Source organism: Neopsephotus bourkii, unplaced genomic scaffold, assembly GCF_033783945.1.
Source record: "Neopsephotus bourkii isolate Nb327-2 ecotype Australia unplaced genomic scaffold, CSIRO-AGI_Nbou_v1 NB_1574, whole genome shotgun sequence".
NCBI classification, from domain to species: Eukaryota; Metazoa; Chordata; class Aves; order Psittaciformes; family Psittacidae; genus Neopsephotus; species Neopsephotus bourkii.
In genome coordinates this window covers 1560178-1584687 of record NW_026902050.1, presented here as the reverse complement: position 1 = coordinate 1584687, position 24510 = coordinate 1560178, and the positions used below count along the sequence as shown (strand labels likewise).

Genomic DNA, 24510 nt, shown 5'->3' with positions numbered 1-24510 from the left:
ATCTCAGTGGGGTAGATCTTGAAACTGTTCAGGGATGTGATGGAGTACCTCCCACAGCACATTGACTTCTCCATCACTGCACTGTGACGCAGCCAGGAAGAGAACCTGGACTACAAATACTAACTCAGCCTGAAAATACACCAATTTTGTCTCACCGACTAGATGCAGGCTTTCCATCTGTGCACACCTAAGTCTTTGCTGGTGGGAAGTTTAATTTTATCAGCAATGCTGGAAACTGTATCTCAGATGATTTACAAGATTCTTTCCACCCGGGGTGATACAAATAATGGAAATCACCCCCTCAGTTTTTAGTCAGGTGGATTAAATATTGAAACATGTAACGAAAGAATGTTAATTAGTCTTGTAGATGTTGATACAGCAACTCAAGTAAACCACCCCGGTGCATCAAATATGCTGGATATATTATTTTCCATATTTATAATTAGGATGGATTCGTTGGCCATTTACTCCCTTGTAAACCCTTCTTGCTACCACAGACTTTAGGTGTGCTATAACTACTGAATCTCTTACCTACCTGTAAAATGGGCGATTGTCCTATCCTTCCTCATCGACACTCAGACCTCTTTTTGTATCAAAGCTGTATGAAATGTGGAGTATTTCTGATGTGTAGACAGAAACTGTTAAAGGAACTCCTGTGAGAAATATGGGTTTATTTCGAGTTTCTTATCGAGCACTGAAAGTGACAATCCTGACAGTATTCTGGACGATGTTTAATGCGAGTCTCCCTTCTGCCCGTTACGGACTACTGCGGAGGGCGCACGCTGACTCTGAAATGAGAGCCCATTGCACCGGTGAGCGCCGCGCTTCCCGTTCTCACGCTCAGACGCAGGGACGTCTCCTGGCGACGCCCGGTGTGTGGAGCAGCAGCCTCAGTCCGCAGCTCGCAGGCCGGGGTCACGCCGGGTCCTCCGCGCCTGCCGCAGCGCACCCGTGGGCCGACCAGTCCCGGAAAGGCTGGGGGGGCCCTGCAGCCGCCGGAAGCCCGTCACCCAAGCGCCGGGGCCCGCCCGCTGCCGGCTCCGCCGCGCTCCTCCTCCAGCGCCCAGCGGTTTCTTTCTCCTCGTGGAGGGGTCCTGTGCCGGCTGCTGCCCCGTAGCTCCCCTCAGCTCGACAGCGCTCAGGGCGCAGCTCCGGGGCGGCCGCCCTGACCCGACCCGCGCCTTGGGGGCCATGGCCAGCCCCGCGCGCTGCCCTTCAGCTCCGCGAGCACGGCGTCGCGCAGGCGCAGCAAGCAAGGGGTCAGGCCCCGCGCTGCCTGGCGAGCGCTGAGCTGCCCGCGGGTGATGGCGGCGGCGGTGAGGCGGGCGGCGGCGCGGATGGGCCGGGACTCGGAGAGCCTCTCCACCACCCGCGGGCTGCTCAGCAGCGCCAGCAGCACCCGCCGCAGCACCATCCCGCCCCCGCGAGAGACGGCCTCTCTCGCGAGAGCAGACACCTGCACCCTGCCCCGCCTGCTCTCGCGAGGGCCGTGGCCTTCCTCGCTATTGGCTGCCCGCTTAGTGGCCGCCGGTGGCGCGTGCAGGGACCGTGCTGAGGGGCGGCAGCGCCATGTGTTCCGCGGACACCCTGAGCGTCTTGCGCAGCGACTCCTACGTTGACCTCAGCCAGTACCGGGACCAGCACTTCCGGGTGAGCGGGGCCTTGCCGCCGCTGCTGCTGCTGCCGCTGCTGCCGCTGCCGCTGCCGCGGGGGGTGGGGGCAGCGGGGAACTCCTGGGCCGGGCCTGGTTGTCGTCGGGTAACGCTGTCGTTGCCGCTCAGGGGACGCGGTATGACCAGGAGCGGCTGCTGAGGAAGAGCTGCACGCTGTACGTGGGGAACCTCTCCTTCTACACCACGGAGGAGCAGATCCATGAGCTCTTCGGTAAGAGCGGCGACATCAAGAAGGTCATCATGGGGCTGGACAAAGTGAAGAAAACTCCCTGCGGCTTCTGCTTTGTGGAGTATCCTTCTGTGGGCCCGGCCCCGCCGCCACTGGTGGGGCCGACCCGGTGGGTGCTGCGGCGGGGGGCGGGAGCGGCTGGGCCGCGGGCGAGCAGAAATGCGGGCTCCGGGTCACGGGGGCATGACCCGAGGGTAGAGCTACTCGGTTGCCAAAGCGTGCGAGGTAGTTCTGGGCGAGAGGGGGCAGCGCGAGGTTATTTATTGTCTTAAAAGCCTTTTCCAACCTGAACCGTTCTGCGGTTCTAACATCCCTGCACGTCGAGTGGTGGTTATTGGGTTGCTTTCACTCTGATGCTTTCAGCCAGACACTTGTTAGTTGGCCTCTGTAGTAAAAGCATATTCTCAGTGCCCAAGTAAAGAGTCTCGTACAGTCTCACCCGTAGTTTCTGTTGGTATGTGGCATCCCTGTAATGTGTTGGCTTTGTTACTTTGATCTTTGAAGATCATTCTGTTACTGGTTCCAGCAAAGTCACCAAAATGGTGAAAGATTGCCATGTTAACGGAGCATGCGCTTTGCCATGCAAAGAATGTGTGGAGCTTTGCATTCTTGCTTTGTTAATAGGGCTTTGTGCTTTTACAGGTGAGTGTGGTTGAAGAACTTGATCCAGTATACGCATTTTTGGTATTCTTGAGCTCCTGCACATTGCTGTTTCACTAGCAGTTTTTTTAGTGTATATAGCTTCATAAAAGCAGTTGCTTTTAAAGCTAACCAAGCAAGAACCTGATTCAAGCAAATACTTGGTTTTTGGCCCATTCAATGTTGATTTTCCCTATGGTGAAAATAGAAGCCCCCCTCCCCCTTTTTTTTTCATTAACTTATTCCTAAGGTATTATGCAAGAGGAGATGCTGAAAATGCAATGCGATATATCAATGGAACCAGACTTGATGACAGGATCATAAGGACAGACTGGGATGCAGGATTTAAGGAGGGTAGACAGTATGGTCGTGGAAGATCAGGGGGCCAGGTAAGTTGTTTTACAGTCTAGATTTTAATTTGGCATTGCCAAATTACTGGGTTTTGAATGAACCCACTCGGAGCAACTTAAAAAATAGTAACTTCAAAGTCATTGTTTAAGAGATCTTCTCAGTGATGATGTTATCCACCAAGAATAAATAACTTTTTCATGTATTTAGTTGAAAGTACTTTCAGAAACTTTGTGGCTGCTTGGGGAGACAACACTTAAAATAAGCCCAGAAAATGTAAGGTTGTCAGGAACACAGAGGACAGCACCTAGCTTACCTGAAGTTGAGCAGGTAGCAGATGCTTTTACTCCTGAAGCATGAGGCTGGCCATCCTCCCTTGATTGTTGTAATTAAAAGAGTCCCCCTGGGCATTGTTAAAAAGGAAGTTAGTTTATCCTGTGTTCTGGCCTTCTGCATAATGTGCTTTGCCTTCTCTTGTCAGTCAGCTCCTTGTGGTCACTTACTTGTTGTAAACTCGTTTTGACTATTCTGATGTTGTAACAGTTTCTGAGACATTGTTTTAATTTGTCTTTACTGGAATTCCCTTTTTCCCTCCTTTGTAAGGTCCGCGATGAATATCGGCAAGACTATGATGCTGGAAGAGGTGGCTATGGCAAAAATGTTCAGTGCCAGTGAATAGTGAATGACTCGTCAGCCTCACAGGAGAGCTAGATTTGTGTTGTAAATGTCATCAGGCACAAAGTAGGTCTGCTGCACACCAATTTATGTAGCTAGAAATTCACAGAAATTACTACCCTTGATCCTGTGATTGCGTATGTTCAATATCTCTTTCGTTTTAATATTGGGATCCAAAGCATTGCAGAGTACATTAATACAGAGGACCTGGGAGTGAGGTTTTAAGCAATAATATGGGTGAGGCTTTGGTGTTTAAACGCTGCTGTAACTTTACTAAAGAAACAAAGTCTTAATGGTATGGTGCTTTTTTTCTTTTTCACTGTCAAAGCTTGATTTTTTTCTGTCACTGGGATTTGTTTACACTGGTATCACAGGGTGGAGAATGGCAATAAAGGAGGGTTGGGGAATGTGTCAGAGATGAAAGAAAAAGGCAGAAAGCCCAGGAAAACAAGTGGAATTTCTAGGGAAACTTTCAATTTCTAGGGAAGACTTAAAGTTGCAGCTTTTCTGGTGTTCCTGGATGAGCAGCTTTTCACACTGAGGCTGTTCTTAGCACACCTACGTGAATGGCCACAGTAAACCAAGTCAGATTGTGAGCCCAGGAATCATAAAGTAAGAAGCAAACCTAGCAGAAAACAGCCATGCCCTCTTCTACAGAGCATCCTGTAATTGTGTGAAATTGCATGATACAGAACCATTTTGCTTTGTGGGATGCAGAGAGTGTAAGAGTTACAGTTGCAGTTATTTTTACAGTTGGAGTAGTAATATTTTGTCCCTGTCTGGTAGCTCTCTACAGCCTCAGTATCTGAGGAACAGTATCTTTCCTGTGCCTAAACAGGTGGCATGAAGCCACATTGTACATTTGCCCCCAGAATGGGATGTTTGAGGAACTGTATGTATAGTGAGAAAGTTTGTTCTCAAAATAGATTTTCTAGTTGAGAAACTGCAGTACAAACAAAGGTAAAGATAAAGAAAGTTGAGTTTGAGGAAGAGCTTTAGTTTTTACTGAGCATGTGGTAAGAATGGTGAAAGAATGCAGGATTGCACAGATTTATTTTGGTTTTTCCTTCTTCTTCCTGTGAGTCCTATTAATGCTGCTACTTTGTGTGATGGGATTTTGAGGTACTGCAGGTACAGGAATAAAAAGAATTAGTGATCCCAAGATCTGTGAAATTGACCTGCTAAAACGAAATAACTGTTACAGGGCTGGGGATTATTGGTTAGATTTGGTTGGTTTGGTTATTTTACGGACTTCCGAGTTCTTTGGAAATTGCAATTTACAGAGTTTTGTCCACATATCTTGTTTATGACTCCTTGAAAAACTTCAGAATACCAGGTATGTAAAAGTTGATCTTTACTCACTGAAGATATTTTTGGAAATCTTGATCAGTTTCTTGTGAACAGTTAGTCATAACTGTTCCTCTAAATTCAAAATACAGTGAGGAAGAGCAACTGCAATGAGACTTGGCTTTCTTAGGAAGCAAGGTTGTGGGTGGGCTTTGGGCTTGTTTGGCACATGGATTAAAACTACATTTTCAGGATCACTTGGTGCTGGTCTGCAAACAAGACTTTGAATAGAGTTACCTTTTTCTATATAGTACATTTGATCATGAGTTTACAGCTTACAATCTGCTCTAGGAAACCTCTGAAATTTATTTTTCATTATATCAATTTTGTATTAAAAAAAATGTATTACCAAAACTTTTAAGTTACTGTCAAATAAAGCTGCGAATTTAAAATGGATTGTTATATTTATATTTTCTTTACAAAATCAGTGAGAGAAAGAAGCTATATTGAGACTCTTGTCCACAGCCTTTATTTTAGTGTCTTACAAGATGGAGAGAATGAATATTGCTTCCCTCTGACTGGATTTTCAGTGTTGTTTAGTTCTTAGGTGGATGCTGACAGTTGTTTGGTTAATGCTGTTCTTTCTGATACTTTTTGGATTATGGAACAGAAATTAAATTACTGATACTGAAGTGGATGTGAAAGTCCTTGTTGTGTAACAAGTAGCTATCAAGGTGCACTTGCTTATAAAAATGAGGCTTTAAATTATTTTTTATTCTAAGTGCTGCAAGACATTCATTCTCAAATGAAATGGAGGTGATAGTAAGATTTCCACTCAAAACCATCTGTCTTTTGCTGCATATGTGCAACATGTACAGAAAGATTTTGTCTTAAAGTGAGATTTTTCTATTTTGAGGGAAATTTCAATCAAACTGGTATTAAAAAGCACAAGATGCCTCATGTAAAGTCACAGTATCTCAAAAGCTTGTACATAGGAAATTGGATTGATTTTTGCCTTCCCTGATTGAAATTGGACATGGCTCTGCTGAAACTAGTGTTTAACACAAGTAACTGGATTAAGTCTTTAAAACTTCATTGAGGGGCTTCTTTAGCTTTCTTATGTACCAGTTTATTGTGATTCAGTTCTCTTGGGAGTACAGGATCTCTTGTGATTTTTGACATGCCAGTCCATTATATATACACTTTCCTAGAAGTTTTAAGATCTATATTAGCTTTTCTAAATACCTGTTCATTGTAAGTAGGTACTCCTATGGAATTCTATCCATAAAGAAATACATCAGCTAAGAATATGGGTGGAAGCTTAGTCATGCCTTGGGGGAAGAGCGGCTGTTACAAATCAAGGCAGCAAGAGCTTCAGTCTCCCACAGACTGGTGCAGCCTCATGGTGGATTGATTTACATGCCTCTCTTTGGTACCAATAGCTGCAAATAAGATTTGTATGCACAGCATTTGAGCCTTTGTATTGCAGTGTAAATTGGAGCATTAAAAGCCTTCATTTTCAATGACTGACAAAATAATCCCTGTTACCAGTGTAGCCCTGCAGGCTGGTTCCAAGGTGGTCTTTATATCAGTCAGATTACTTACTACCCTGTGCAGCAGCAAAGTTTGTGCTCAGATTGGTGCCAGTGCAGCCACCATTGGTGTTAAGATTCTTTCTACACAGGCAATTCTGAAAGACAAAATGATTCAAGTATTTAAATTAATATGCATCCAAGTATTTCATCTTTCACAGCTTGTCAGATCAGGTTTCTTGTGAAGGTAAAAATCCACTAAGAACTCTACTAAAATCAAGCGGCTTATACAAAGGCTTTTGATCTATAGTCGAAGACAATGCTAATCAAAAAGGAACACAGTCCACAGGGACTCAACATCTAATAAACTGTTGTCCATTTATTAGATGTTCAGTCCATCTGAGTTTCTAAAGGACAGATTGTACCTTCTGCTACAGCATATAAATAAAGAAGAATTAGACTGGGTATTTTTATTTGCAGTTGCTGGGATTTCTGCTCCTAATTAAGTGTGTTTGGTACTTTCAGGTAAGTGTAGAGCCTGATACAACTACAGCTAAAGCACAAAAAAATTGTCAGAGACTGCAGAGAGAAGCGTCCTGGGCTTCGAAATGTCTGTCATGTTTGGAAAAATACTGGCCTGATTTATTAATTGCCTGCTTTCACGTGTCTCCTGCCTGCATCTGTCTAAATAAGCTTTTGCACAAGGGACTGGATAGACTCAGAGCTGCTCTACAGTAACACACAACTCCTCTGCTATCCCTTTGGGGTAACTAGATGGTGTAAATGTTTCTTGTGGCTTGGGGAAGTTTCTTCCATAGTTTCTGAAGATTACCTTCCTGCTGCTCTGCTTCCCAGCCTGCTTTCAAAGGCAAAGGTGTACTTCAGTGAGGTAATATTCTTCAAAATTATTTTGGCTTCTACCTGAAGGCTATTTGAATGTCTGTGAGGGTTTCTTACAGGGAAAAAAAAAGGGGGGGCGGGGAGGAAACGTGTAGAGAAACTCTACTTTGCAGCATTTATTAGTTGGTATGTTTAGATCTGACACCAATTTTCCCTTTAGCAGAGCCATGAAATTTTGAGTTTCAAACCCTTAAGGAGCGGCACAAGTCAAATGCCAGATGGCTCCCTCTAGTGAGTACAGAATTAGTATGCTTTTAAGTTCCGACATATCCAAGAGGGCTGCTGAAAGCTCTGTGCAGTGTCCTGTGTGTGGTCCGCTCTCAAGATTCTGCTTTTGTATCGTAAAAATGGGCAAAACCATAATTTTCATCTGTAGACCGTTTTTCAGAGTGGTGGCAACTAGAGATCAGGGATCCATGAGTTTGTAACCCGTTGTTGTTTCTCTATTTAGTAGCAGCTCAGTTGTCTTGTACTGGGTATTGCAATATGCTGTGTCTGTGGTGATCTCCTTTCCTGCCCCTAGCAACCTCTTCAGATGTTGCCAGAGGCACACCTGTGATACTGAAGGAGGGCTTGACCCTTAGATGCCAAATCCATGCTTCACAACCTCCCAGTAATTATATTGTGTAGCTGTGCCAGAAGATCTCCCTGTGCCAACCATCTGTTTTTCAATCTCTAGCGGGTTATGAAATTCTGTGTCACACACAACAAAGTAAATGTATGCAGCTTGGCAAGACAGTAGGCAGGGTCTTAAGTGTGTAATTTGTTTCTGTGGGGTTGAGGTAGTCCTTCAGGCACTTTGCAGACTTCAGTGTTTTGCTTCAGAATATCTCTGCGGGGAAAGTGCCCTTTTGTATCTTACAGTTTTTTGATCTGAGACATAAGGGAGTTTATGCTGTGTGACAAGCCTGTGGTGGGTGAGGAGTTGAGCTCCCAGTCTCCTCAATCCTAGCTCTGAGAAGTCTTTCTTACTTGTGCTAATGTACTTCATGACACAGCGAGTATAAGAAAGACACACAAGTACCCTTCTCACACGTGGCTTAGGAAGATGAGCAGTACATGCAGGATATAGATCAAGTCTTTTAAACCATTTTTAGAAGATAATCATAAATACCTTAGGAACACAGTAGGGGTCTAGTAGAATGAATCCTCTCCATGCAGGACTGATGTCATTTTTTCATATTAATACCTTTCAAAGCAGTTGTAGACATCTTTGCTTAAGTCTTTCACTAGTCTGATGGAAGCACTGTACCATTTTACAAGTAGTGAACAGTTGAGTAAAGACTATGTTTAAAACTTTCCTTCCCAGGAGCATCTTTGCCTGAATTCCAGAGAGTGCTTTTCAATGGTAACATGACTGCGTGGAATGGCTTTTCATGTAAATCCCTTTGCAGGGTCTTGGTTGTTCATTGCACCTTTGTGCTGTGTTACATTTGGCAGAAACAGTAATTCAAGAGTGCGTAACCTGAGTTAAATGGGGGGGGAGGGGGGGGGTATTTATTTGGTTTTCACATTTGAAGGCCAATTATTAAATTATTCCTGGTGTAGGATTTTATTGCTTTGAAGGTACTACAGCAGACATTTGCTTTTGGAAAACCTTTCTTGACTGTTCAGCAAGAGCAGCCATTCTGGCTGAATGTATCAGAAGCTTTCTCTGTTCTCCAGTGCTCATCTCTGACTACATAAAACCTGTATTTACTTTGTTCTGTTGCTCTCCACCAAAGTCTGTACAAAGCCAGTTGCTTCTGCGCTGACAGGAAAATCCACCACTGTTTCAGAATCATAAAACTGACTAGGTTGGAAAAGGCCTTTAAGATCAAGTCCAACCCAGGACTGCCAAGTCCACCACTAAACCGTATCACTGAGGGCCTCATCTGCACCTTTTTTGAACACTTCCAGGGATGGTGATTCCACCGCTTCCCTGGTAAGTCTGTTCCAATACCTGATTACCCTCCATGTAATACCTTCCTGATACCCAATCTAAACCTCCTGTGGCACAGTTTGAGGCTGTTACCTCTTGTCCTGTTGCTTGTTACTTGGGAGAAGAGACTGACCCCCACCTCACTACAACCTCCTTTCAGGTAGTTGTAGAAAGCGATAGAGAGCACTTCAGCACCTCAGTGTCTTTCCCGTAGCAGGGGTACAGAACTGAATGCTGAATGAGGGGCTGAGTCAGGATTTCAAATGCCAAGTTGCACAGGGAGAAACTGAAATACCTTCCATCAGAAAATAGTGTGAATTGAGCATTACTGAGTTAATGACCTGGAAAGCATCTTTCACAAGTGCCTTGAGGATAAGTATGTTTCTGAAAATAAGACTGTATGTTAAGTAATTTGGTTGAATTTTATTTAATTAGAGGTATCTCTGATTTCCTTTTCAAGGTGCACCATTTATTGATCCTTCTCGGACTGGTATTTTTCAATTAAGACAATATTGAACTACAACTCATGTGATTTCAGGTATAATTAAAAGACTTTTTTTTTTTTCCCTGAACACAATTTGAAAACAAATGGCAAATAAAATTTACTATTTTGATATTTCTCCAGTTATGTGCAACATAAATATCAGCATAAATTAGCCTAATTGGGTCAGCTTGTAATTAGATTTCTGGACACTATAGCTTTTCCCTTCTGTACCAATCTCTTCCTGCAAGCCACGATTTAAAAATGAGATTATGATTTTCTAGTGGGTAAGAATATATTAAATATTCATAATGCATACTTTAGGTCTGTAGCTTACATGGAGTTTGAATTGCTTCGAACCGAACTTTTGTTTTTCTGACTTTATTACTTTAAAATAATGTTCTTATTTCATACTTTGGGTTTTTGAATACTTTAAGGGGAATTTTTCTGACTTAAAAAAGTGCTGCTAGTTTGTTCAGCGTGGTTTTGTTTTGTGTTTGGTTTTCTGTAATATCACTATCTTGCAACATCTTAAATTACTTCTTGTGAAAACAGCACCCTGTCAGCTTGTCATGCAGCCACAAGATGTCATGAGAAGCCGTGCCTCACTGCAGGAGGAGTGAGAGTGCTCTTCAAGTGCTTTGTGAGCACTCACAAGGGGCAAGTCGAGCAGTAGTTCTGGAACCAGGTGTTCTGGAAACATCTCAGTTCTCCATACAACTATTGCAGTGTCTCAATTTCTTCAAGTAACTCTTTCATATTAGGGTTATGCTTGAAACAAGTGACTGGTAACTGCTTGAACTGTCTTCTAACATGCCCTGAAGCAGCAGATGTGCTTTAAGGTTCCCAAGATGTAGCATGCCCTGTAACATTAAGCACCGTAGAACTGAAAGGTTCTCTATGTAGTAACCATGATTGTGCATGCTGGAAGAGGGCTGGTTTGTGGTTTGGGTTTTGCAGAGGTTAGGTTGGTTTGGTGGGGTTTTTTTTCCCCTCTGAATTTACTCCAGTAAGAGAAGTGTTCTTCCGGGAACTGGAAAGGACTTTCTCCCATTAAATCCAGGAATGTCCCAGAGCCTGCACTTTTGCTTCTGCTTTTAAATTCCCAGCTGAATTTCCTCTTTGAAAGCTCCATATTAGCTTGAAAAAGCTATCAAGCAGCAACTTTGCATAAATTAAACATTTAATATGCTAGTGTGCCCAAAGAGTTCTTGAAAGGTCTCATGGGATCAGTATTGACTCCTGAGTTGTATCTTGGCATGAGTCAGGGAAGCTGAGTAAAACAGTGTCACAAAAAGAAACCACAGCTTTCTGGTAGGAGGGATAAAAATCCCTCAGGGTAAGTGTCTGAAATCAGTTGCAAGACAGTATTTTTCTCAGAATCCAAGGCTGTGAGGGCCAACAAATATTACTTGGTCTACAGAGTTGGACAGAGAAAGACCTTAGTTCAGGAGAGCACAGAAAGTTGGCACTATATGAAAAGTGAGGGAAAGATTCCAGGTAATTTGTGTTAATCCAATAATTCGGATTCTAGACACAAAATGGGTCACTGAGGCAAAGTTAATAAAACATTAGAAGAGGCCCAGCAGCCTGAATAAATACATGGTGTTCATCAGCAGTCCCTGGATATGGTGTTGATTCTGTTTGATCATGTATTTTCCCCTAAAGATACTTAATTGAACTAAAACTGGTGTGAGACTGAGTTTGTTATGATTGATTCATTCCCTATCAGAAAACAAAATCACTTTGATGTACGTGAATGATCAGTGCTGTTTCTCGTTGTGCTCTGTGAATTGTCTTCCCTGTCGAGCAGAGTACTTCACAAGCTGGAGCACTCTGTGAGCAGTGCACGCCTCAGCAGGCACAACACGTTTGTTATTGTCAATATGGAGGTGAATAGAATAGAGAACGAAATAATTTCAATCTCTTTATAAGAAAGAATGATTCAGGGCTCCAACTTCAGGCAAATCTGAAAGTAATTAACTATTCCCAGACCTACAGCTGAAAAAGAAAACAAGAAAAACAAAGAAAACATCATACAAAGCGGTGTGCTTGAAGTACCAAAGCTTTAAGGTGCTCAGGATTGTGGTGGACTCTTGGACTGTAGAGTTGGATGTGCAGCACTGGAGAGAGCCTGTTTTCACTGGATATTAGCAGGATGTGTGTATCCCACCTGTTGGAGGACGATGGGTGTTATAGCAGGCAAAGGCTTCAGAGCATATGTAGAGCTATACTGCAACTGCCTTGTGTGCAGAGGGTCAGGGCACTTTTCCCTATGTATGTGGCACTAGAACAAAGCTCGTGATTTTCTTTTTTTAATGGTTATGGCAGGTGCTGCCTCTGTTCAGGAAGAGACTTTCATTGCAGCTGTAAAGTCTAGGGAAATTTAATGTATTCCATGGATATACAGATACAACAATATGGGTTGAAGTATGTGAGGTTACTGGAATATTTTTTTTTCACCTTTTGATATTTTAGGTTATAATAATTTGAAGTGAATATTTTCGTGCACATAAAATGCAAAATTGCCTCTCAATAATTATTTTGTCACTGTTAGCCAGAGATTCACTACGCTATGCAGTTTAACAATGCAGTTCTCTTCTTAGCTGTGTATCATTAGAATCCTAGGAAATCAGTTTCTTCAGGAGTTCCAAAATTCACAGATATGTGAGCACAGTCCAGCATAAGTTAAAAGCAGTTTTAATTTCTTCTTTTTTTCCCAACCTCAGTGAAATGGATTTTCTAATGTAGGAAGCATATAATACAAATTCATTTTGTGTAAGAACCTTTTATGATTATTCATTATTTCTAGACTTTTTTTATTGCTAAATATGTTGTCGCCACAACTGCTGTCAGTGACAGCGTAACTTACAGTAGGGATGTGAGAGGCTAAAACTACAGAGGAATAGTGGTGACAAAAGGTAGAAATGAAGCATCATTTTCTCTTCGTCCTTCCTTTTAAAGGGAGGGAAGGTATTCCACATTTATAAGGATTATATTGTTGCTTCTCAGATATGATTCAAAGATACATATTGAAAGATGGGAAAGTATAAAACATTGTGTCATTAGGAATTCTAGTTCCATTCAAATAGGAAATGTTCGATTTATGATCCTTAAAAAAAGCTCATGACCAGCTTTTCCACTTGAGGAGAAAAGCGTAAGAATAGTTTTCTAAAAGTCTGTATAAAATGAACATTCGCTTTAGAGCCCTTTATTCGTTCAATTTCTGGGCATATTTAAAAAATCATTGAAGAATTAATGGAAGCTATATGAAAAATAATATTAAAACCCCTTAGTGAAATGCCAGTGGTTTGAGGCTTTTTTTCAGTGTTCATGGTTTAGTTTTTGAGTAAAATAAATGTTGATTTAAATAGGCCTGAACTCATCAGTTGAACACCACTTGAGGACCTGCTTCCCTTTCATTTACTCCAGGGTGGATGAAAAGAGAATTCACAGACCTCGGTGGCATTACTGTGCATAGACCTAAGGGTGAATAGAGTATCTGCTGTCATTTGCAAGGGCTATTTATTTAAGAGAAAAGGATCTCAGTTTCTGGACTGAGTGTGCTGTAAACCTTGGCATTGGAATATTTCTGCTAAGTGTGTTGAACACTTAACTGTTTGTGTATGTGGGGTTATTATCTTTATGCACACACATCCTATGAGCAGGGATGTGAAACTGTCAGTGAAAAGCAGGCTTTTTGCACCTACTGCTGTATTTAGTCTCATAATCTTGAGAATGTTGCATCTTTGCAGTGGTGGTACCTTGCTGAGGAATGATGATGATGATCATAGAATAATAGGATGGTTTGAATTAGAAGGAACCTTATTGATCATCCAGTTCCAACCCCCTGCCATGGGCAGGGACATCTTCCACTAGAGCAGGTTGCTCCAAGCCCCTTCCAACCAGCCTTGAGCACTGCCAGGGATGGAGCAGCCACAGCTTCTCTGGGCAACATGTGCCAGTGCCTCAGCACCCTCAGGGGAGAACTCCCTACTAACATCTAATCTAATTGTTTTTGTTTTTTTTGAATCACAGAATAGTTAGGGTTGGAAAGGACCTTGTGTTGTTTGTGGGGTGTTTGGTGGTTGGGGGGGGGGGGGGGTGGGGGGGGGGTGGGGGGGGTGGGGGGGGGTGTGTGGGTGCAGCGGAGACCATGTCCCCCTTCCCATCCCTCCCGCCGGAGGCATTCGTGTTCCCCGCGGCTGCTCAGTGTCACAGTCTCCAATAGCAAGAAGAGCCCATGCCCTGGCTACTGTGTACCAGCACCCAGCAGAGCCAGGCGCTCCTTTTAGCAAGTCCCAGAACCATCGCAACAGCATTCCTGGGAGAGGATTTTGTATTTAATGGAATTCAGGCTTTGTGTGATGGGGGCTCTTTAACTTTGCAATTGCTAAACAAGAGAACTCTGTTCTGGCAAATCTTGAGTTTCAACAAATATTCTCCTGCCATCTGTGGTGCCTTCTGCTTACAAACCTTTCCCCTTCTCCCCCCACCCTGAGCCAAAACAGCCATTCAGCCCAACAGCATTCCCACCTTTGGAATGATCCCTCAAAACCATCTGATTTTAATAAAGATCTGCCTGGAAAGCAAGAAAAAGAAAACCCAGTTTAGCCCAGCCAAGCCCAGCACTGTTTAGCTCAGTTCAGTGTGGCTTAGCCCCGTTTAGCCCAGTTCAGTCCAGTTTAGCCTAGCCCAGCCCAGTTTAGCTCAGTGTATCCCAGTATAGCCCAGTTCAGACCAGTCCAACCCAGTTTAGCCCAGTTCAGACCAATGTAGCCCAACCTAGCACAGTTTGGACCAGTTTAGCCCAGTACGGACCAGTTTAGCCCAGTACAGCCCAGTTTAGACTAGTTTAGCCCAGTACACACGTGTCCAGCCCAGTTTATCTCAGTTCAGTCACTTCACCCCAGTTCAGCCCAGCCCAGTTTAGCCTTGTTCAGACCAGCCCAGCCTGATTTAGCACAGTTTAGCCCAAGTATAGCCCAGCCTAGCCTTGTTTAGCCCAGTTAAGCCTACTTTGGCACTATTCAGACCAGACCAGTCCAGCTCAGCTTAGCACAGTCCAGCACAATTAAGCCCAGCCAAGAACCGTTTAGCCCAGTCCAGCACATTTTAGCCCAGTTCAGACCTCTCCAGACCAGTTTAGCCCAGTCCAGCCCAAATAAGCTCAGCCAAGAACAGTTCAGCCCAGTTTAGCTCAGTCTAGCCCAGCTCAGTCCAGCCCAATTTAGCCCACGTAAGGCCAGTCCATTTAGCCCAGTCCAGACAAGTTTAGCTCAGTTCAGCTCATTTTAGACTTGTCCAGCCAGGGTAAGACAGGTCCAGCCGACTTAAACCCAATGGAGCCGAGGCCAGCCCAGTTTAGCCTAGCCCAGCCCACTTTAATCCAGTACATCTCAGTTTAGCCCAGTGTTGCCCATCCCAGTTTAGCTTACTGCAGCCAAGCTCACAACAGTCCATGCTGTTTTACCCCTGCCCAGCCTAGTTCACACCAGCCCAGCCCACTTTAGCCCAGCCCACTTTAGCCCACTGCACACCACTGCAGCCCACTTTATCTCAGTTCAGACACTTTACCCCACTTCAGCCCAGCCCACTTCAGCCCTGTCCACCCCATTCCAGCTCATCCCAGCCTATTTAGCCCAGTTTAGCCCAGTGCAGCCAACATTAACACAGTCCATTCCAGTTTAGCCCAGCCCAGTTTAGCCCTGTCCAGACCAATTTAGCCCAGCCCAGCCCACTTTAGCTGAGTTCTGCCCAGTTCAGACCACTCCAGCCCAGTTTAGCCCAATTCAGACCTGTCCAGACCAACTTAGCACAGAATAATTTGACAGAAATATTGTCAACAATTATGTCAGTGCTTCATCACAGCACATTTGGCTTCAGAGTTCTGTTTGTCATGTTCTAAATTTATGAGCATCTCTTGACTTTTGCAGCAGGTTGATTAGATTAGGGACTGAATTTGGTAGGAACAGAGATGCTCTGAGCTGCATCACTTGTGAACATGAACTGGTTGATCTTTGTGACAATGAGCTGTACTCTTTGTGCTGCCGTCAGCAGCAGCACAGGGGTCTGCAGGGATGACAGCCATTACTCCTGAACTGTTTGGGGTTTTTTTGCCTTTTTCTTCATTACGGTCTTTGTGCTGGTTCTTATGGCCTAGTGTATTATAGAGAAACATGAGTATTTAGTTTCCCATTAAGCCAGGAAACTGGGAGTTAATTTTATATGAAAGCAATGTGATCCATAGAGCCATTTGCTGAGGTATCTCCAGAGAGGAGCCTTCAACACCAGAGTGAGGGGAGACACTGTGCCCCAGAGCCTCAGTTCTGAGTGGCACGAGCCACCGAGGGAGCCTCCAGCCCTGGCCAGGCCTTGCCCAAGACGGCGGCTCCACTGAGGCGAGCAGGGACTCACAGGAGGGACAGCACGGCCCTGAGCAGGTAAAACACGCCCCAAGGAGGGCGGTGACAAGAGCGGGGCATAGCAGTCAGTGCAAGCAGCATGAACGGGGAGTGAGCGGGATGGTGGGCACGTGCGTCAGGGCTAGGGCCCGGTCTGGGAGCTGAGCTCTGGCTGCTTTGGTGGTGGGCAGAAAAGTGCCTGCACTGGTCTGTTGAGGACAGGGTCCACAATGGGCAGGGCTGCACTTGGGGTGTGCTGGTGGAGGTCCTGGTGGAGGGCATTAATCCAGGAAACTGGAAGCTAGTAACAACACAAACAGAAGGAGGAAGAAGACAAGAGCAAGAGGCCTTCTCCAATATGACGTCCCCACCCAGAATCACTTTGCAGTTCTGCAAGGGGGGTTAAGAGGAAACGCCAACAGCACCGCCTGGAAGCAGTGGTAACAATCCTCTTTTCTGGTTCATCAGGTGGTTGGTCATTTGGTTCAGTTGGTTTTTGTGTGTGTTTTTTTATTACTAGCTTCCTGCATTAACGCCCTCCTCCTTTTCTGTATGCACTGTGGTGGACGCTTGGGCTCCCTGCACAGGTTGGGCCTGAGGCAAGCAGCCCTGCTCCCTCTCAGCTCCCCTGACATGTTTCAGCCTATTGACAGCGTCCCGCAGCTCAACCCCTGCTGCAGGAGGACCTCCACCAGGGAGCACCGGGTGTAGCCCTGCCCGTTGTGCACCTTCCCCTCATGGGCCCAGGGCAGGCACTTTCCACACTCCGAGCTTTGCACTGCAGCCTCCCCTCTCACCGGCTCTGTCTGGTGCCGACGCTGGCACCGCCGGGGCAGCCAGAGCCCAGCTCCCAGACCGGGCCCTAGCCCTGACCCGAGTGCTCACCATCCCGCTCGCGCTGCCACTGCCAACTGCCCCGCCACTCCCTGGTCGCCGCGCTCCTAAGGACGGGTTTTACTCGCTCAGGGCAGCGCGATTCCTTCTGCCACTGCCTCCTGCGAGTGTCTGCTCTCCTCAGCGTAGCTGCTGCATCCTGGGCAAGGCCTGACCAGGGCTTGAGGCTCCCTCAGTGGCTCAGGCCACTCAGAACCTAGTCTCCTTCCCCTCGCTCCGGTGCTGAAGGCTCCTCTCTGGATCTCCACCTCGGCAAATATCTTTCCTTGAAGAACTCCGGAGTTAAGCATTTGAAGTCATCTGTTACACACAGAAAGAAAACACATGGCCAAGAAAATGGGGTGCTCTGTTTAAAAAGATGTGAAGAAAAAGTTTTAGATGTTTTGCAATATTTCCCTCTTCCTTGGCTAAGCTGTATTATGCTCATTTATTAATAGCAGACTCCCTGTTTCCTGTAGTTGCAAACTTTACTGCAAGTAGACTAGCATCCTTCCTGTAAAGGACAAGAGCACAATCCCATTCTTGAAAGGGGCATTAGGCTGTTTCCTCTCTTGGGGTAAAAGACTATGTAGCTGGTAATGCAGCTGTTCTGAGTGCAGTGGGAAGCACAGAGGCACCCTGCTTCAGTGCACAGCCCACATCTGTCCTTGGGAGAATTGAAAGTGACAGGAAGCATGCTGAGGCTGTGTGTCAGCCAAGCAGAGTTCAGAACAGGCTGCATCTCAAGCTTAGGTTTAATTTCTAGCACAGTTTTTGAGGCACTTAAGTCCAGATCATTAAGAACAAAAGTTTCCTTCTCTGAATTACCACTGTGTGTCAGCAGCTGCTTGGGAACTTTGAGCAAACTTGGAACTATCTTCCACAGAAGCACGTGTTTAACTCTTACACAACTGTTGGGACTTAGTCTGTTTAGTTTTGTGTGTGAGTTACCTACTTTATGTGTTGAAGAACCAACAATTTGAACGTGCTGCCTTTGTTGGGCCTTTGCAACTGTGATCTGTACTGAAGGGACATTTTCTTCCAGAGTGGTCTGGTATCTCCAATATCATTCCTGTGAGACCTGGCACGTGGACAGCACATTGTCTTTAAAACACTTCATCAGTTCTTACTCGCTTTTGTATTTTGGAGGACTGAAATGAATTGACTGTTTCAATCTATTTAGCTAAACAATAGCTTAATACAAGAAAGATGGCGCTTTTTGATGTGATTCTTAACCAAGAAAACACAATGTTCCTTTTTTATTTATCTAATTAAAGGACCACTGTAAATCAAATAGAAAAAAACTGAAATGGTTCATCTCAGTCCTGGGTTGACCTGCATCAGGCAGAGATTAATTTCACAGGGTCACAGAATAGCTGGGGCTGGATGGGACCGCTCAGGACTATCCAGTTCAAACCCCTGCTCAAAACAGGTCACATAAAGCAGGTGGCCTAGGGCCATGTCCACTCAAGTGTTGAACATCTCCAAGGGTGGTGACTCCAGAACTATGGGCAACATGTTCCAGTGTTTGGGCATCCACACAGTAATAAAAGTCTCTTCTTCTGTTCATATGGAATTTCATGTGCTTTAACTTGTGCTACTTACCTCTTGTCCTGTTGCTGAGCACCATGAAGAAGTCTGCCTCTGTCTTCTTTACACCCTCACATCAGGTATTTATGCATACAGGTAGGATCTCCCTGATCTGATCCTTCACTTCTCCAGGGTGAACAGTTCCAGCTCCCTCAGCCTCTCCTTGTATGAAAGATGCTCCAGTCCCTCAGTCATCATTATGACCCTTCACAGGACTCACTCGAGTGTGTCCCTGTCTCTTGTACTGGGAAGCCCAGCACTCCAGATCTGGCCTCACCAGGGTTGAGGGGAGGGGAAGGATCACCTCCCTTGACCCACTGGCACCACTGTGCCTAATGCAGCCCAGGACACTGCTGGCCTTCCTTCTGGTGAGTGAACATTGCTGGTATTTCTCTGCTATAGACTTCCATTCTTGACAAAATTCCAACGTATGTCAGTGCTGCAGAGATATTCCCCTGTTTTTTTCATGTTGGGGTGTGGGGTTTTTATGTAAATATGATAAGGGTTAAAAATATTGTTATATGCCACAACACGGCAGTGTAGGCCTATAGTGTGCACAGTAAAGACTCAGCTTGAACTGCGCAGTTAAAGAAAATTCAAAACCACAGATTGTTGGTGATTCTATTTATATTTTAACATTGATAAAATATTTACTGTGCCTTTATGGTTTTACTTGGTTTTGGAAAGCAAGAAAAAGATCCAGTTTGGAGAATACTGGAAAGCTTTTATTAGAACTGTTGAAAAAGCCTAACTTTTACAAATGTCAAAATGTACCTGAGTCATCCATATAATACATTTTTATTTCTTTTCCTGTGTCTCTTCTGGTTTTCTGTAAGAGCTATTTTGTAACTGAGGGATTGGTTCCAAAGAGCTACAATGGTGTCTTTGCAAATATGTTATCAATCAGTTTTGCATGTGGATTTTCTATGTTTTTGAAAGCAATGCTGAAATTTGAAGCATTGACACTTGTTGCTGAGCCTTTGCTTCCTCTCTGTGTTTTCTTTCAGTGCCTCTGCCCTATCAGCTTACCTGCTTGCACAATGTCCTTTCCTGCTTAAATTTCTCTCCTGTATTCTTTGGTTTATGTTCCAAGCTGCATGGATGATACATCACGTTCAATTGCTTCTCTTCTCTGCAGCTATGTAATTTGACCAGAGGTGCTAGTGAGTGCCTTCTGTAGAGGAGGCACAGGAAAGCTGCGTATCACTGCCTAGCTGGGATTTGACTCTGTGACTGTCTGAGCTACCAAATGTGTGCACCATATTCGGCCTTGGAGTAACAGGTTTAAGTTAACTGGGGTAACCCTAACATCACTGGAGCTGCTGGGTGCTGTGACCTGCCACTCTACTGTATTTGTAACCTTGTGTTTGGTTGCCTGCAGTGTTGCAAAGAGCCTTCCTAGTAGTCAGTGATGCTGAGTATAAACTATTCACCTTCCAGTTGGTGTGAGGCCTGTGATATCTTCCCAAATAATACAGTCAGGATAGTCCCTGAGTGGTGTTGAGTACTTGGTTAAAATTAGCCAAAATCTTTTATAGTCCAAGTAATTTATTTTCCTGCCCTTTGTGACACGTTTGGCTCTGGTGGGTATGTTCTGCCTGCATCCTGTGCTGTTTTCAGTAATACTGATTACCCTTCCCCGCACTTCTGTTGCAAACCATTATGACATGTCTTTTTACTGGTACGTGCTACTTTCACACATGGGTTGAGTTTCACCAGTGATCAAAACCAGATGGATCAGTCATGTGTGAGTACTAATTTAATCTGAATGCTGCTGAGCTAATTGGAGTGGGCTAGTGGATGTGTTCCTTTCTTTTTCTTATACATAAATGAAAGTGTAATTTTAAATTGGACCTTGTCTTTCTGTTTCCCTCCACAGAGAAGGAGCAAAAAAGGAGAACACATAGTTTTTGAAAGGTCTGAATTTGGTGATTTTCTTGGGAGAACCATTTTCTCTATAAGATGCATTTCATGGGCTATGTTGGGTGCACCAGCTAGGGACCTGCCAGAAGTAGTGCTAATTCCAGGAGTATCAACAGACAGCGGAAATCTCTGTTCAGAGCTTCCAGCAATGGCAGGGAGGTAGCCGTGTTCTGTGTTGACATAAGGTTTTTCCCTCTCTTTCTGCAGAGTGTGTCCTGTATTAGCTAAGCTCTAAACAGCGTTAAACACATTTTCTGCAGCTGCATAAGAAAGCTGCCCAGAGTGGCTATTTATCACTCTTACCCTGACCCCCTCAGGCCCACATTACCTGTACAGAAAATTGATCGGGAGGGGATAATTCTTTGCAGTTTCTCATGAAAGAAACAGTTAATAATTTATCATCAGACTTAGTCTTCACGGCTGTTTACAATTTTTCCACTCATGACAGCAGGAACATGTGGGACCCCAGCAAGTACCAGGACTCTCAGAATATTTTGAGAGATGCTACTGTAGTGAGTGTGAGAGCCAGAAACGCTGGGTATTTTATAGCATGATTTGTTTCAAGTCTTGGTCTTCAGAACTAATAGTAATTATAAGCTTCAGTGCTGAGTTCAGATCAGACTAGCAGTGACCTCAGCTCCAAGCTAGTTTTTAGGGATGGGGCAGATTCAGGGTAGGTTTTGAGAAAATTCACAAGAGCTAGCGTAATTTTAAAACTATGTGATGTGAACTTTCCCTTGCTACTGTTGCCATTAAGGCAGTAAATGGTTGGATGAAAGCACATTTATATGAATAACCTAGCTGATTTCATTCTGTTTGGCATTCAGGCTGTATAAGTTTTAATGCTCTGCCCATCTGTTGTGTGTAAAGATAATTTTAATCATTAAGGCAACCTTTACCTTAAGTTGATTAAGCTTCTTATGTTCTTTCTTTTTAGACCCCCCTGACTATATCAGTTGCCTTAATAAAAGATATTTCTCATGACAAACTTCTGTTGATCTATGATGGACTGAGGGTATGAATAAGAACATTAAGTAATGAGAAATAAAATTCTATTGTTAGGGAAGAATACAAAGGAAGGCATCTTTGAATAAAGCCTTCTTTAATACATTTTAGTACTCCATTCTAATACAAGTGCTCAAGGACGTAATTGGCAATATATTTAACAGCCAGTAAAGTCTCTTCACAGGTTGGCTTTATCTGAGATTCAGGGAGAATAAAACCATATCTACCAGTGTCTCGGAGCTCAAAAGTGAAAGAGTACTTGATGCCTTGATTGTAAGCCCAGTCATCAGAGCCCCCTGCAGCAGGATCTGTTGATAAAGAAATAAAATAAAGCTTAACTGGAAAAGTGTGGCTTCACATTGAAACGTGATATACTTTGGAGTCAAGTCACGTAGCCAGAAATGCAGAAAGGAATATTGGGCAGATTTATCAATTTCTCCTGCTCATGGAAAAGTTTTTGTGATTTTAGGCCATTTGTGAGTTTCATTCAAGCTGATAGTGCAACCAAATGCAAACAAGCTAAACTGCTTCTCATTGTTAATATTGTGGGGAGACCATGGGAGGAAAGTGTAAGGAGAATGGCAGGCTTGCATGGGGTTGTTTAGAAATATTTGGTATCAGAAGCAAATACCCTCTCACTGAGTAGGTCATACAGATCTGAGGTTCATATAGATCCGTAAAGAGCTGTGGATCCAGGGCACCAACTCCATCTTTTCTTCTAGACAAAAGGTATCCTCCCATTCCAGTACTTTGGAACAATGAAGGCAGTCTCTTTCACTAAGGAAGGAGCCTCCAGAATTCCTAAGCATCACCAAAACTTTCTTAAAGGAACAATCTCCATGAATATTCTAAAAACTGGGTGAAACTTTTTTACAGGTTTTAAAAATGAAGGAAAAAGAAATATGGAAAAGAGATCAGTTTCCATATTTAAGTAAATGAAGAAATCTTAGATATAGAAGATATTAAGTTTCCAGAAATCTAGATGTGGCAACCTCAGCTCGCCTTTTGACACTGCAAGGGCCAAGTTCCAAGGACACTGCAAAGATAGCTGAGTTCCCAAGAAAGGTAGAAGAATGGAATTGTAATTAGTGCATTTCTCAGTCTGTAATGCAGAGTAAAAGAAATAATTATTGGTGTTGCTAGAGTGATTGAAGCCATTCTTTGGTATTCACATCATTTCACTTTGACATGGAGATACTGGAAATGCAGAAAATCTCAGACTTTTATGTTTAAATCTATGCTGGGTATGCTTTAGGAGTTCATGCTGTGCACATGAATTCCTACACGCTTTACCACATCACTTTATCTTCCAGGGGTCACACGTTCCCTGGGATCCTTAAGGAATATATCAGCTTGTATTTTAGAAATGACAGATGCCATACATTCCTCTGAGTATATGCATGTGAAGCAAAAAGGAAGAGGAACAAGAATCACTAGAAAACTGAAACTGCATTTAGTAGTCTTAGCACCTAATATAGATGGGTATTACTTACAGATTGTTGCAGCTCCTGGGCCATATGTATATTTGGTATTATACAGACTGGTCAGCTGTTCAGTTGCAGCACGAGCAATGGATTCCTATAGGAACAGAATGGTAAATGCAGATTTTCAGAAGCTGTCTGAGTGAATCTAAGCAAGTATATCGAGTATACTGAAAACCCATGCTTGAGAAGTGTTAATTTGTAAACTGTTTCACCTCTTGGTATGACTAGATGTCAGTAGCTGACAAGGCACAACTTGTCTTTGTTGTTGTGAAAAGAGCTTCTCAGTAGAGAACTCATTCCTCAGGCTTTAATGGAGTGTAGTCCGCTCAGGGTATTGCTCCACTAATGCGTCAGCCTGCTGCATAGTCCAGTAGCATTTGGATAGGTAAGGTGACAATAGGTGACAGGATTCTCTATACTTAGAATAAACTTGTACAAGATTAAAACTAAATAAAGAATCTTATTGACAGATACGAGAATCTTAGAGAATAGTAATAACTTGGTACATTAAATTACGAACATACAATAGTCTTTCTTTTCTTTCTGTTCATGCAGCTATGGAGTCCGTTTAGTCAGTGGAGTTGAACTCTGATACAAGTGGAAGCAGATTAAGGTCTTAAAAATATTAACAGCCAGAAAAGGCATAAATTACTCTGGAACCGTGTGTAGTCTCATTAATTTAAATTCATTTCCTGTGCACAGGGACTCCCTCAACTCCCACTGATTTCAGTGAGGGTTGGATCACGCTCATCAATAGTACTGTAAAGCTTTGTATGTTTGCATTAAAGAAAATTACAGACTTTTCTTTGGATCATGTGGCTTTTCAAGTTCTTCATTATACAGCATGTTGGCAATAAAACATGAAAACTATTACTAACAGATGATAAATATGAATGATTTTTGAAGGCAGATGTTCAGTATAAGAATAAGCAATGGGTTGCCATATCTTTCTTTATAGCTTGCAGCTGAATGGCTCACTATTCCAGGATATCCTCAAGCATGTCTTTCTCTGTAGGTTGTACCTTGGTTTATTTCCCTGTGGAAGATATATCATAACATATTCTCTGCTAATCTGTATGTTGCAAGTGTTCCTCTGAATTCCTGAAGATGTGTTTAGAAAATCTTAGTTAAGTGAGAGAGCTTTTCAGCTTCTATAGAAGAGCATCAATATGTGTTTGCATTAGCACAGGCAGCCTACTTTACTGCAGAACAGCAAATGTTTCTCCATTCCCAAATATTGGATTTTGAATATTCTAGAATTATAGGAGATTGATCCCATAGGAATTAGGAGTAGGAATTTATAGTCATTTAGCATGTTAAGAATATTTAAACAAGGCAGACCAAAGAATATTTGAAGCTTATAACACAGTGTTACAGTTCCTGCTGTAACACTGGCTGTAACTGAAGGTGAGGCTTGGTTCCTGGCCTCCCCAGTGTCCAAACACAAGCAATTGTAGGACGAATGTCATTGCTTTGCATTTCATAAGCATGGATTCAGAGCAACTGAGCGCTCTCCAGTGTTGGTTGGTTGGTTTTTTTAATTCCT

General features: G+C 43.7%; 3 protein-coding genes and 1 long non-coding RNA gene across 4 annotated transcripts in view; 2 read left to right on the top strand and 2 right to left on the bottom strand.

Moving 5' to 3' along the window:
* Nucleotides 1-651: 651 nt before the first annotated feature.
* Nucleotides 652-1495, bottom strand: NCBP2AS2 (NCBP2 antisense 2 (head to head)). The gene has a single exon (XM_061371497.1). It carries the CDS (start codon nt 1412-1414, stop codon nt 1139-1141), a length of 276 nt encoding a protein of 91 aa, XP_061227481.1. The 5' UTR covers nt 1415-1495; the 3' UTR covers nt 652-1138.
* On the top strand, nt 1492-4529 carry NCBP2 (nuclear cap binding protein subunit 2). The gene is made up of 4 exons (XM_061371496.1): nt 1492-1650; nt 1782-1963; nt 2792-2930; nt 3493-4529. Exons 1-4 carry the CDS (start codon nt 1570-1572, stop codon nt 3562-3564), a joined length of 474 nt encoding a protein of 157 aa, XP_061227480.1. The 5' UTR covers nt 1492-1569; the 3' UTR covers nt 3565-4529.
* Nucleotides 4530-9268: 4739 nt separating this feature from the next.
* LOC133222100 (uncharacterized) overlaps nt 9269-24510 on the top strand; it is a 24660-nt gene continuing 9418 nt past the window's right edge. The window contains exons 1-2 of the long non-coding RNA XR_009728195.1: nt 9269-9580; nt 9665-9742. This is a non-coding gene — a long non-coding RNA (uncharacterized LOC133222100). The remainder of the gene's footprint in view (nt 9581-9664; nt 9743-24510) is intronic.
* Nucleotides 21564-24510, bottom strand: part of CPB1 (carboxypeptidase B1) — a 20385-nt gene continuing 17438 nt past the window's right edge. The window contains exons 10-11 of the mRNA XM_061371490.1: nt 22974-23058; nt 21564-21788 (exon numbers count right to left, since the gene is read on the bottom strand). Of these exons, the coding sequence (XP_061227474.1) occupies nt 21601-21788; nt 22974-23058 (273 nt within the window). The 3' untranslated portion in view covers nt 21564-21600. The remainder of the gene's footprint in view (nt 21789-22973; nt 23059-24510) is intronic.

Excerpts from the sequence above, each read along its gene's own strand:
- NCBP2AS2 (XM_061371497.1), bottom strand. The coding sequence starts at position 1,414 with ATGGTGCTGCGGCGGGTGCTGCTGGCGCTGCTGAGCAGCCCGCGGGTG.
- NCBP2 (XM_061371496.1), top strand. The coding sequence starts at position 1,570 with ATGTGTTCCGCGGACACCCTGAGCGTCTTGCGCAGCGACTCCTACGTT. Across the intron at positions 1,964-2,791 it reads TGCGGCTTCTGCTTTGTGGA|GTATTATGCAAGAGGAGATG; the intron begins GTATCCTTCTGT and ends CTTATTCCTAAG. Across the intron at positions 2,931-3,492 it reads GTGGAAGATCAGGGGGCCAG|GTCCGCGATGAATATCGGCA; the intron begins GTAAGTTGTTTT and ends CTCCTTTGTAAG.